The sequence below is a fragment of the Eucalyptus grandis genome, chromosome 8 (assembly GCF_016545825.1).
Source record: "Eucalyptus grandis isolate ANBG69807.140 chromosome 8, ASM1654582v1, whole genome shotgun sequence".
NCBI classification, from domain to species: domain Eukaryota; kingdom Viridiplantae; phylum Streptophyta; class Magnoliopsida; order Myrtales; family Myrtaceae; genus Eucalyptus; species Eucalyptus grandis.
The window spans coordinates 12,097,954-12,109,851 of NC_052619.1; the positions used below are offsets into that span (position 1 = coordinate 12,097,954).

Sequence of the window (11,898 nt, forward strand, 5' to 3'; positions counted from 1 at the left end):
CACACCTATTTGCACTTCCGCCCCACTTCAGCAACATCCAAAAAAAAAAAGAAGCTTGAATGATAATTTAATTTGTGAATTATTTTCAGAAATACTTGAGGGACAATTTCGATTTCTTAAAACCTTTGGAATTATTTTCAAACTTGTCCGGTCAAAATATATTTAGTCAATTACATATGTGGGAGAAGAAGAGATCAATTTGTGAACATAATTTAATTTGTGCATTTTCAGTATATCCTTCTTATAATAATAAAGCAGTTGCGGCATCCTTCAACCATCGTCTGTCATCCAATGAGATGTGCTTGAAATTAGACGAGTTACATGCATTTGCGAAGTTTTTCTAAATAAGTATAGAATATTAAAGATGTGAATAATGCCGAGGCGGCATCTATCAGACCTGTCATAGAGTTCAATCTAAACAATGCACAAAACCACCACCACCGCTCGCGGTGGCCGCGTTGGATAAGAGCTTAGTACCTGCCAGGAGACCCCAGGTCATGGGGAGGAGTTCGAAACCCAGCGTGCGCTAGGTATTTCAATGTACAGCTGCGCGATTCACCTGTGGCTGGTGCGGGGGTTCCCTAGGTTACCCAAAAAAAAAAAACAATGCACAAAACCAAAAAAATTCAAGCATCGAATTGTCAACCAAAAAAATTCAAGCATCGAATTGTTATTTAAGCAAAGTTAATGATGCACTTTTGATGACTAAACTTGCAAAGTTGAGGACTCATCTCGATTGGTTCCATTGCAAGGGAAATGTGAGGATCCGCTTTACTATGCCATGTGAATATCACAATTGCGAGATTGAGACGATGTTGACGGTATTGTCCGAGCCCACAATCGGCAACCATGGCATCAGAAATGCTAGACAAAGTAAGGAGAAAATAACATGCACAGCGATCGCACCACACATCATGTCGACGTGACATCACTGCCCTAATCAAATTTCAAAACTCAACGACCGTTGGCCAAGAGAAATTATGTCGCCGGAACATGAAATGAGACACCAGACAGCGTTGTTGTGACACCACTGTTGTATAAGATGCATTTTCCAGGGTCAGTTATGCAATGTATCGAGTGTCAAAACCCAGATGATCAACCAACAAGAATCATGAAGCCATTTGAAATACTGTGGACAGATAAGCTGCCGTTTTCTATCATCACCAATATCAACCATCAACCAACACCGTACCATGAAAACTCTCACTGAATGCATCATCATCAATAAGTATGCATTTTCCTTCATTTCTAAAGTCCAACAAGACTGATTATTGGCACAGTCCCAAGTGATATTGGAAGTAAAAAAAAAAAAAAAACTCAGCCTAATCTTCTTCTTGAGCACGCCCTCCTCGAAATCTAAGAGGCGGTGCCCATCAATTTGCAAGTCCAAAGAGACTCGGATAGGCACCTGAGACGATTGCTGCAGAACTTTGAAAAGATCGCTCTTTCTCCAATCTTCTTCCCAGTGGCAAGAAGAGGATGACGAACCGCTCTTTCTCCAATCTTCTTCCCAGTGGCAAGAAGAGGATGACGAACCGCGTGAAAACACGGAGGTTGCCAGCAAAACAGCATCCTCATCACCAGTATCAATCCTAAGGACACAGTTTTATAACATAGCAAGTCTGTTTGCAACTCTTGCATGCCAAACAAGCTACCCTTGTCCTAAAGGCGGTTGCAGGAATTCATCTCTGTTTAAGAGCAACTGCAACTAGACCAGATCATCTGTTTCTGAGGTAGATTATCCAGGAGATGTGCGAACTGCAAATTACACAGGCACAACATTGGACGATTCCCTCAACAAGTGCCATGTTGCATATCATGAATGCTGGTATAGGATAGACACCGATCGTCTCGCAGGTTGAAAGCTTCTCCTCCAGTGTTATGGGCACAGCATCAGAAATGGTTGTGATACCATATAAGAGGCAGTGCAGACTCGCCACATGTGATTCAGCACTTTGCATGCACTCTGCTCTATTTTTAGGTCTTGACAGCATCAGCATTTCCACTCTACACCGACAAAATTCGGAGCCATGCGATCATGAACATAGAATTCTACTCTCGTGTAATAAAATTTATGCCATTCAACAGGATCTTGTGATTCTTCTGGCCCATCATCGTATCCATCTTCCTAAATTCCTCCAGCAAATCAAAGGCTTCACTTCCCTTCCCTTCCCTGCACAATCCTTCCAACAATGTCTTATAAGTCAAAAGGTCCGGAGCCATTGCTTCGCGCAGCATATCAAACACGGCCTCTGTCGCCTCCTCAAATCTCCGCTCCATCGAAAGACTACAGATCAGAATCATATAAGCACTGCTCTTCGGCACCAACCCTTTACTCCTCATTTCCTTATAAAACCCTAAACCCTGCCCGACCCTCCCCTTCTCGCACAACCCCTTCACAATGTAACTATACGTATACGCATTCGGTTCGCACCCATACAACCCCATCTCCCGGAACACCCGGATCGCGTCGTCAACCACGAGGCACTTGGAGTAGGCCTTAATGATCATGTTCAGCACGAAGGTGTCCGGGATGACCCCGGACACCTTCATCTGCTTCGCCATCGACCGGACGGCGTGCAGGTACACGTAGCACACGTGCAGCTTATTGAACCTCCTAAGCAGGGAATTGAACAGCAGGGTGTAGGTCTCGAGCGTGGGCTTACAGTCCTCGGAGCGGAGCATCTTCTTGTAAACGTCGAAGGCGCGGTTGAAGAGGAACTTGCGGCCGCAGCAGAAGCGGATGACCGAGTTGTAGAGGGGCACGCTCATCTCGCAGGCCCCGGCGACGACCTCCTCGACGAGGGTCTCGGCGTGGCGGTAGCGGCGGCCGGAGATGAGGATCTTGATCATGGCGAGGTAGGCGGCGGCGTCGTGCCGGTAGCCCCGCTGCTGGGCGGCCCACCGGAAGATGTCGAGGGCGAGGTCGGGGTCGGACTGGGCGCGGAGGGCGTCGGCGACCTCGGGCGGGCCGAAGCCGGGCCGGAGCTTGTCGATCCACCCCTCGAACTGCTTCTCGAGAGGGGTCCGTGTTCGGAGGCTAGGGTTCGGCGGCGGCGGCGGCGGAGGCGGCGGCGGGGGTTCTGCCGGCGCGGTGGCGATCGGGCGGCGGAAACGGAGGGAGAGATTGAGGAGGTGCGAGGAGGAGGAGAGGCGATTGGGTTTCGCGAGGAGTCGGAGGAGCGCCGGCATTGCAGAGAGAGAGAGAGAGAAACTGAAGGAGAAGCGAAGAAGACGAAGAGAGCAAGCAGCAGCAGATGGAGAGGAAAAAAGGCCCTGTTTTTAACTGAGTTTTTGTGAAATAAGCATATGCAACATCTTTATAATTTGATTTAAATTTGATCAAGTGCTAAACATAATGTGCAATACCTAATTACAAAAAAAAATAATACACGTTTTTTGGTTCAAGAGAAAATTTCTTTTGAAACAGAGATTTGGAATAAAATGTGTTACACGAATCATCATCGCTATCGCTCGATTTTCGAAATAGAAATTACTAAATTTCTTATAATCGGCCAATCTAGTTAATGTTTAAACTAGTGTAGTTTATTTAGAGTAATTCAAGAGGTGACTTCCTCAACACATAATCGATGAAGATATTTCTTATAAAGTTGGGCACAATTTGTTTCGAGAAAAAACAAGCAATTTTGAGAATATTTTCTTGAAAGTGATCTATTGTTATCATTAGAAATAATTAATTAATAAAAAATATTTTTATTGTCAATAATAATTTTTATATAAATATATTTTTGGATGATGAAAATATCTTCTATTCATTCATTCGAACAAGTGATATGATCGATCATATTTAGGAAAATATTTTATGAATAATTTATTTTTCACAAAATGAACATACCCTTAATGTGTTAAACATTTTTTTGGACATTTCGAGCTTTGCTTAAGGAGATATTCAGGACTATCTTTTAATCATTTGAATTGTATATGCATGATTATCGAATCCTCAAACATCAATAGAAAAAACAACATTTAGATCCTTGGAGTGCCAAAACTCGGTATGAGAGACACTTAAGTGCTAAAAGTTATTAAGTCTTAAAAGTTATGAAATGTACATTTAAGCCTCAAAATTGGAGCAAAATGAATCAGTTAATGACATGACGTTTAATGACGCCATTTTGCAAACAAATGTGGTTAGATAATCAAAAAATGACATCTTTTTGCCTTGATTTGAATTTTAATATAACTATTAATTAAAATAAATTAAAAACTAAATTATAAAAAAAAAACCTCGCCCACCTTCTACTACTTCTTAATTTTTTTTAATTTAATTTTTTTAAAATTTAATTTAATTAACATTTATATTAAAATTCAAATAAGAGGCAAAATGACATGGTTTTGGCTCTTTTTGCTTGTTCAACTCTCCGATGAACCACATAAGTGAGTTATATTAATTAAAAATTGTCACGTAGGATTTTTAGGAGGTTTCACCGAATTTGGTACTCAAATTTCTTAATTTTCAAAAAAATTGACACATATATACCTTTTGTAACTTTTGGCACCCCTATGCCAAGTTTTGGTATTTGCGGCTGTATTTTTGCTTAGAAAAAAACTATTTTTGCTCAAAAGAAGTATACGATCATTTATGTATATCTAATTCTCTCGATGCGCAAAATATAAAGAAATTGGATTTAATCATGCAATTCAAACAATTCCATTTTTAACTACTTTCTTTTAGTCCAATTTTTAATTGATGAAGAAAAGTAAATGAACATTGATTTTAACTAGAAGCAACAGGGTAATTCTCAGTTATTTATCTGTTCATATATTTTTTGTACATTTTATAATAGACAGATTTATAAATTCTATATATATTATAATGTTTCTACCTCGCACGGTTCAATTCTAGCACAATACAGACTAATTTCTCATTCTAATGAAGCACCAAAAGATCATGTAATCTCTTGCAGCTTATTGAAGAAAAACACTGGTGGAAACCAGCTACAAGGCCAGAAGAATGGAACAAATCCAATGTCATCTCGCTAATTCATGAACAAAGAATGGACTACTGTAAATGACTGCTGGCTTGCCTCCGGAGCTAACGGTTATTTATCGGCTCGCGTCATCTGACCACGATCCGCTCGTTCCGGCGAGAAGGGCAGGGAAGCAGCTCGGAAACTAGCTGACCCTTGGGAACTTCTCCTTCCTCAGAGACTCGGCGATCCTCTTCGAGATGCAATAAGCCGTGGACTGTATGGTGATCATGGGATTGACTCCTACTGCGCTCGGGAGCATGCTCCCGTCGCACACGAACAGGCCTTTTGCCTCCCAACTCTCCCCATTCTCGTCGACCGCACCTGTGCCCTCGTTCGCGCCCATCCGGCAACTCCCCATCTGGTGCGCAGAGCAGTACATGGTCCAGTGTTCCTGTCTCGACCCCAGGCCTCCAGGAGTAGTGATCGAGTCCAGGAATTCCTCTATATCCTCTTGCTTAGCCCCTCTGCATTTGATTCTCTGCCCGTCGCTTCGGTACGTGCCGACTTCAACAGCACCAGCAGCGATCAGGATCCTCAGTGCCTGCCTCAGCCCGAGCTTGAGGTTTTCCTTGTCTTCTTGGCTTAGCCTGTAAGTGATTACACCCTCCTCTTTGACGACTCCTGAGCCCTGGTCTCTAACTAATGCGAAAAGGTGAGCGGTTCTTGAATACTTGACCATGCTGTTCTTCACTTCAGCCCCCGATACCCACGGGAACAGCGAGGCGAATGAACCGGGCCCGAGAGCTGGAGTTTCTATGATGGCCTGCACTTCAGAGGAATCTTCTGATACCACCTTGTGGACTGACGTGATGATTCCTCCGTCATAGCTTCTGCCTCTGTAACCAGTTGAATTTTCAGGAAAGTAACCCCAAACTAGTAGAACCGGATGAAGGCGGAGGTTCCTGCCTATGTTAGGATTCTTCAACCCACTGGAGATAAGCAAAGGAGGCGTCAAGAGAGAGCCGCACGCCGAAATTGTCACCTTGGCCTCAATGCGGAGCTTCTTAAAGAAATCCCTACTCGAGACCGTTGCAGTCACTCCTGAGCATCTGTGACCCACCTTCTCATCATCGCCGGTCTCAAGTATGAGTTTGTCTGCTTTGCATCCTGTCAAAATCACTGCACCGTGCTCAACAGCATCAACGAGCCATGTGCGGTCGGTACCGCGCTTCTCTCCCATTCGACAACCATAGCAGCACCAGCCGCAGTAATGGTTCTCTGGGGAGTTCCTCGGGACAGTTTCCACATGCAAACCGAGGTTCGAACACCCTTTTCTAAGAATTTGATTCTGGAAGCCTTCCTCGGAGCAGTTCTCTGTAACACCAATTCTTTTGCACACGGCGTCCATCGCAGATAAGTACTCAGGGCTTCCAAAAAGTGGTATTTTGTGATCCACAGACCATTCATGAAGTACAGAGCTTGGAGTCTTGATGGAGGCTGACCAGTTCACAGCGGAGCCTCCACCTACAGTGGACCCCGCCATGATCATGAACTTCCCGTCGACGGTGGAGAGTAGCCCACCTGACTCGTACATTTGATTCATTGAGGGGGCCTCCAGGGAGGAATAATCCTGCGGTGTGAAATAATCCCCTTTCTCCAGGACAACCACTTTCTGACCAGACTGAGCAAGAACAGCGGCAGCGACTCCACCACCACAACCAGAACCAATTATCACGGCATCGCATTTAATATTGCAGCTATTTGTTTTGGAACATTCCGAGACTTTGAGGCCTTTTCCTGTCAGAGACTGAACAAGGGATGAGCCGCTTTCGTACATGGTCTCGATAGTTCCCTTTTCTAGAGGCCTCTCCCTCTTGGATTTCACTGGCTTCTCTTGAGTGTCAACCTCGTATCCAATCGCTTCCCATGACGGGTTCTTGGAGTTCTCATCCGTCTGCAAAATGAGAAATAAAGAGATCAATTTCTAAAAGCCTTAAAGCTCAAGGGCCGCACAAATGTTTAGCAACCTAAAAGCAGATAGCAGTAGAACACAGAACAATAGCAGTTATAATGAATTATAATAAATAGAACTTCAGCACGAAGAAGAAACATAAATTTCCTGAGAAAACAAAGAATTGTCATCGACATAGTATCAGGTGAAGATATAGAAACAGATGGAAGTCACCTAACTCTCTCCTTTCTGGACAATCTGATCAAGTAAGATCACTGTTTTGGTAGGACATCGAAACAGAAAGTTTATATCAGTGTTATCATCATCTTTGACAAATCTATGGAGAACTGTATCCAGAGTCTGCGTGGAAAGCATTTATTTCGGGTTCTATGAGCCTTGCTTAATCAATAAAGCTCATCGCCAGTTTTTTAATCAAACATCAATTTACACGAGTGCATCCTTTATTAAGATGAAAGAAAAATGCTGCAGTACTCTAGTTTAATAAATGGTATGCTGACAGCATACCAACTCCCTAAACCAATCTTAGTAATGGATGCTTGGCATTGCTTGAGAGGAGAAACAACAAAAAGAAGACTTGCCCCAGCAAGACTCGTAGTTTCAACAAAAGTGGGGCCAGCCACCGCTGTCAAAATCTTCTAATGGGCTTGGTTTCTATTACAGTTACCCTAGTATACTTAATTCAATACAGTCTAAAGTCATTCCTCATGTCATCATCATTGTAGAATCTCCACCAAGACAAAGCTAACTTCCATGACTTTAGCAAACATCATAACCTAACATCAACTGGACACAATATTCAAACACCACCAAGCACATGGATTTGTCTAAAATTCTCACCAGTCACCACCACAGCATTAATTAACCCTGAAAAGTCCAACTTGGATTTTATTTAAAAAAAAAAAAAAACTGATACAGTTAAGAAAGAAAGGAACATTACCCTTGAGAAGAAGTGGAACAAGCAGAACAATTTGACCATCGCGAAGGCAACTTTCAGAGGGATCAGTTTCTTCTGCCTTGACCACCTGTTGAGGACTATCTCCCTCCTCTCCAATGGCATCTCGTGGAACTTGCGAATGAAGGGCCATCTCCAGTCCAAGCATAGAAACCCACAGAGCAATAAGGTCCCCAATCTGTAGGAGAGAATCTTCAAGACAAGGCTCACAACAAGCAGTGCACTGCGCTGACCCCTCTTCGCCAGACGCTCTGCAATCTGCCCTCCATTACAGAAGCAAAGGAAAGAAATCAGCTTCTGGTCCCAATTCGGGAATAATTTTTTCTTGGAAAAAGAAGCTAGCGTGAGAGACTCAATGCTCAAATCGATCAAGAAGAAGATACCCTTTCGGGAAGGAAAAAAAAAAAATCAAAGTCCTGAACAGAGATGAAATTATTGCAACCACGCCAGAAAGCCTTTGACTTTCCGTTTCTAATTGACTTGAAGATGAGTAGCAGCTACGTTTCAAAGAACTACCTAAAAAAGGAACATTGCCCAGCAAAGAAGACAACACAATGATCGGCCCACACCCAAAAAAGAAAGAAACTTTACCATGGCCGGGCATGGGTTATAATTCTACTTGCAGAAGTATGCATCAAACTGCTCTAAATCACTAACAGAAGCAACCAGAAAAGAAAAGAAAAGAAAAAAAGCAAAAAGGGGAGCCTTTCGACCTCATCAGGGATCGGATGCTGAGACCCAGAAGCCCGGAAGAAGGAGTACACGGCCTCATTGCGAGGGCTGTCCTCGTCGATGCTGTCCGGCGAGAGGGGAGGCAGGAGGGTCTCGCACATGGCGGCGAGCGACTGGATTTGGTCGGCGGAGAAGCCATGGCTGAAGCCGGCCTCTCTCCCCACTCTGCTCAACAGAGGATGGCCGTCTCTTCCCATCGTGCCGAGCGAAGCGAAGCCAAGGATGACGCACGCCTCTCCGCACGTGACAGAGAGAGACAGAGAGACAAAGAGACAGAGAGACAGAGGGTTCTTGCAGAAGTGTGCGGGTTCGTTCTGGTACACGACTGACGACGAAACCTGTTCAATTTATAGGCCTCGTGGAAGTCGGCCATTAATTATTCACGGACTTCAAGCGTCCTCCGATAGGACTCTCGTGCCTCCCTCTGATTTCCAGGTCGTCCGTCTTCCCCCCCCGATCGTGAACGAACTCGGAACTATAATCCAAACGGGTCGGTCCAGAATCGAACCCGCCGCCCTACGTCCCGTCCTAAAAAGACTCTCCATTGGGTTGTCGTCAATTCGTGTGCATTGTCAACTTCCGATATATAAATTCGTTTTTTTTGTTTTTGGGTCAGGCAACTTCCAATATTGAAAAGAACGGAATTGGGTCAATTTTGAGAATCGGGGACACGACGGAAAGTCCGTGGCCTAGAAACGGAAAGGCACCCATCAATTGGTTAACTTCAATGGTCGTTTTTAGGGAGGGGGTTGGGATGCGTGTCCGATGGGTGGGCATCGGAGAAGACGGGTACATCATGACAAGCACATCATGCCACGATGGGTCCATTTCTTTTCTCCAAGTGGCCTAAATAATGAGTTTTAATTTAATTTGCAATGTGATCTTTTTTTAAAGTTATATGAAAATATTCTATGGACCACATTTAAAGGTATAGAACCACACTGAATAAATTATAAAATTTATAGAATTACTTCGAATAAATTAAAATTTAAAGATTTTTATGAAATTATATATAATTTTTCCTTTCTCGAAAAAAAAATTATTGGATTTGGGCAAGCCACATGAGCTCCAAAAATCAAAATCTCATATTGTTGCGACACGTCTCCCGTCTCTTTCTAGGAGAAATGACAATTATTGTCATTAATGGTTGCTTGATTTTTTTGGTAAGGAAAAACGAAAGATAGTCACTTTTGGCAACCTGTTCGTCTTCTTCCATAATGAAAACATTGAAAAGCCCTCCCACAATCATGTTCAATCCGGTGCGGAATCTCTCTCGCAAGATGGAAAAGTTTTGTCTGGAACCATGAATGGTTGCATATTCTCCATCTAGTCTCCCACTGCCATGGGGTTGAATGTCAGGTGTGTTTGAAAAGGTCAGGTTTGCAATCACATCTAATAGAAATCGCTAAGCTTTATTGCTCTGTACTTTCAAATTTGCTTATCTCGCGTTTTATGTAGGCTTTCATTTTCTTGAATTTTAGGCTGCCTATACTACGGTTTTGAGTGTTATAACTTTTCACGAATTTTATGAAAAGAAATAAAAGAAGGGATGCTTCTTTCGATGATATGATGGAAAGAATAGTCGTAATATGCAGGGGTGATTGGTTTATTATCTAGTAACAAGAAACCGAACCACACAGAGTTGGTTAGCAGTTATATGAGTTTGGAGTCAACCCTAAATCAAACAAGCCTCTAACCTCAATCTTTAATGATAGATTTGGCATTACCAAGAATATAATATCTGTATAATCACTAGGATAGATCCTCAATATTGGTTCCCACGCCCTATCAACGTTCAAGATCAACAATCGAAAATCCAATCACAAATACTCGAACCACAACAAAAACAAATAGAAATTCAGGACGTTACCAAATAAGAAAATCCAAGATCTTCCCTCCTAACCCCCTCCGAAGGAATAGAGACCATGAAGAATCAACATTTATCCCCAAAAATAAAAAAAGCAACGTCGCCTAATCTTAACATTTCGCAAAGTCTTAATTTTTCGCAAATTCTTAATTTTTCAAAAAAAAAAAAAAAAAGCTTCTGGAAAGCCCACGTCTTCACATTAAAGACATTTATGCAACTGCCCAATCTAAGTCGAGATCAACCATATTAGGGCCCCTCGAATACGCTAATGTCCACTCGAGGACCATGTCATTAAATGACATTTGCTATGTTGCTCTCATGTTCAGGAATCAGTCGACTTCCTCGGGACTCCTGTTCACACGATGAGACACCGATTTCCATTTAAAACCATCACCCTTTACATTAAATTATCGGAAAAAGCCGCTGAAAGTTCCACATTATGCCGTGTCTAAGTCAAGGTCAACCATCCTAGGGCCCATCCGATGCACTAATGTCCGCTCGAGAACCATGCTCTTAAATGACATTTGCTCTATTTGTTCTCGTGTTCAAAATCAACCGATATAATTCAGTCTTCCCACATGGGACTCTTGTTCAGACACGGAGACACCAACACTCATTCATAGCCATCACCTGTTACATTATAATTACGAGAAAAAGCCACTGAAAACTCCAAATTATGCTGTCTCTAAGACATTTACCATAAACCTTTTTTTATGATATAAAAAATCCCAAATTTATATATGCGTGGCATATCAAAGCCATCAATGAGCATCTTTAAAATTCTGCTTGTGTGAATGACGGAAGGTAAATGGTGTCGACACGGCGCTTATGTGAGTTGCAACCTTTGTTTACTGTGACCCCTTATGGGCTTAAATGTGACAAGCCTTGAACAGGAACTTGTTTACTTTGATGCTCTTCCAGTACTTTATTTTATTTCAAAAATGTTTGACAAGCAAGTTGGATTCCATACCATCTACATGCATCATACATTATTGCATTAAAAATGGGACTTTCAATCCAAACAAAAATAACATTCATCGCATTTTCATGGGTAAAATTTAAGTTTCAATTAAACTTTGAATAAAACCTCAGCGAGCTCACCTTCAAAGAGGCCCACCAACACCGGTCGATGGAGGGGTAGCTAATGAGAACATTTTCAATTGGTGACGGTCCGAATTAAACTTGATCTTGGCCCGTCTCCTACGTAAATTTCGACCAGCCCCCTCGTGCTCTGTCAGTGGCCGAATTTTGGCCCCTTTGTGGGCTTAAATTTTGGTTAGAAAAATCATATGAGAGAACCTCGACAAAGGGCAAATGCATCATTCAGGTACGATCTGGAGGATTTTTGTGTGGCTTTCTACCTAAAATTATTAATGCAAGTTTCTACTTCTTATCAAATGCAATGCGTGTATATCATTTATGGTTCATAAATAACACTTACCCG

At 42.6% G+C, this 11,898-nt stretch overlaps 2 protein-coding genes across 2 annotated transcripts; both read right to left on the reverse strand.

Moving 5' to 3' along the window:
• Positions 1–1,127: 1,127 nt before the first annotated feature.
• Positions 1,128–3,269, reverse strand: LOC104456508 (pentatricopeptide repeat-containing protein At3g25210, mitochondrial). Its single transcript, XM_010071314.3, has one exon. It carries the CDS (start codon positions 3,190–3,192, stop codon positions 2,053–2,055), a length of 1,140 nt encoding a protein of 379 aa, XP_010069616.2. The 5' UTR covers positions 3,193–3,269; the 3' UTR covers positions 1,128–2,052.
• Positions 3,270–4,810: 1,541 nt separating this feature from the next.
• Positions 4,811–9,120, reverse strand: LOC104456509 (long-chain-alcohol oxidase FAO2). The gene is made up of 3 exons (XM_010071315.3): positions 8,569–9,120; positions 7,841–8,113; positions 4,811–6,885 (listed from the first exon to the last, which is right to left on the reverse strand). The coding sequence occupies exons 1-3, from the start codon at positions 8,782–8,784 to the stop codon at positions 5,134–5,136; spliced, it is 2,241 nt and encodes a 746-aa protein (XP_010069617.2). The 5' UTR covers positions 8,785–9,120; the 3' UTR covers positions 4,811–5,133.
• Positions 9,121–11,898: the final 2,778 nt, after the last annotated feature.

What these genes read in the sequence shown, in the direction of transcription:
- LOC104456508 (XM_010071314.3), bottom strand. Translation starts at nt 3,192, where the DNA reads ATGCCGGCGCTCCTCCGACTCCTCGCGAAACCCAATCGCCTCTCCTCC.
- LOC104456509 (XM_010071315.3), bottom strand. Translation starts at nt 8,784, where the DNA reads ATGGGAAGAGACGGCCATCCTCTGTTGAGCAGAGTGGGGAGAGAGGCC. An exon ending in AGCATCCGATCCCTGATGAG is followed by an intron (nt 8,114 to 8,568) that starts GTCGAAAGGCTC and finishes AATGGAGGGCAG; the next exon opens with ATTGCAGAGCGTCTGGCGAA. An exon ending in TGTTCCACTTCTTCTCAAGG is followed by an intron (nt 6,886 to 7,840) that starts GTAATGTTCCTT and finishes CTCATTTTGCAG; the next exon opens with ACGGATGAGAACTCCAAGAA.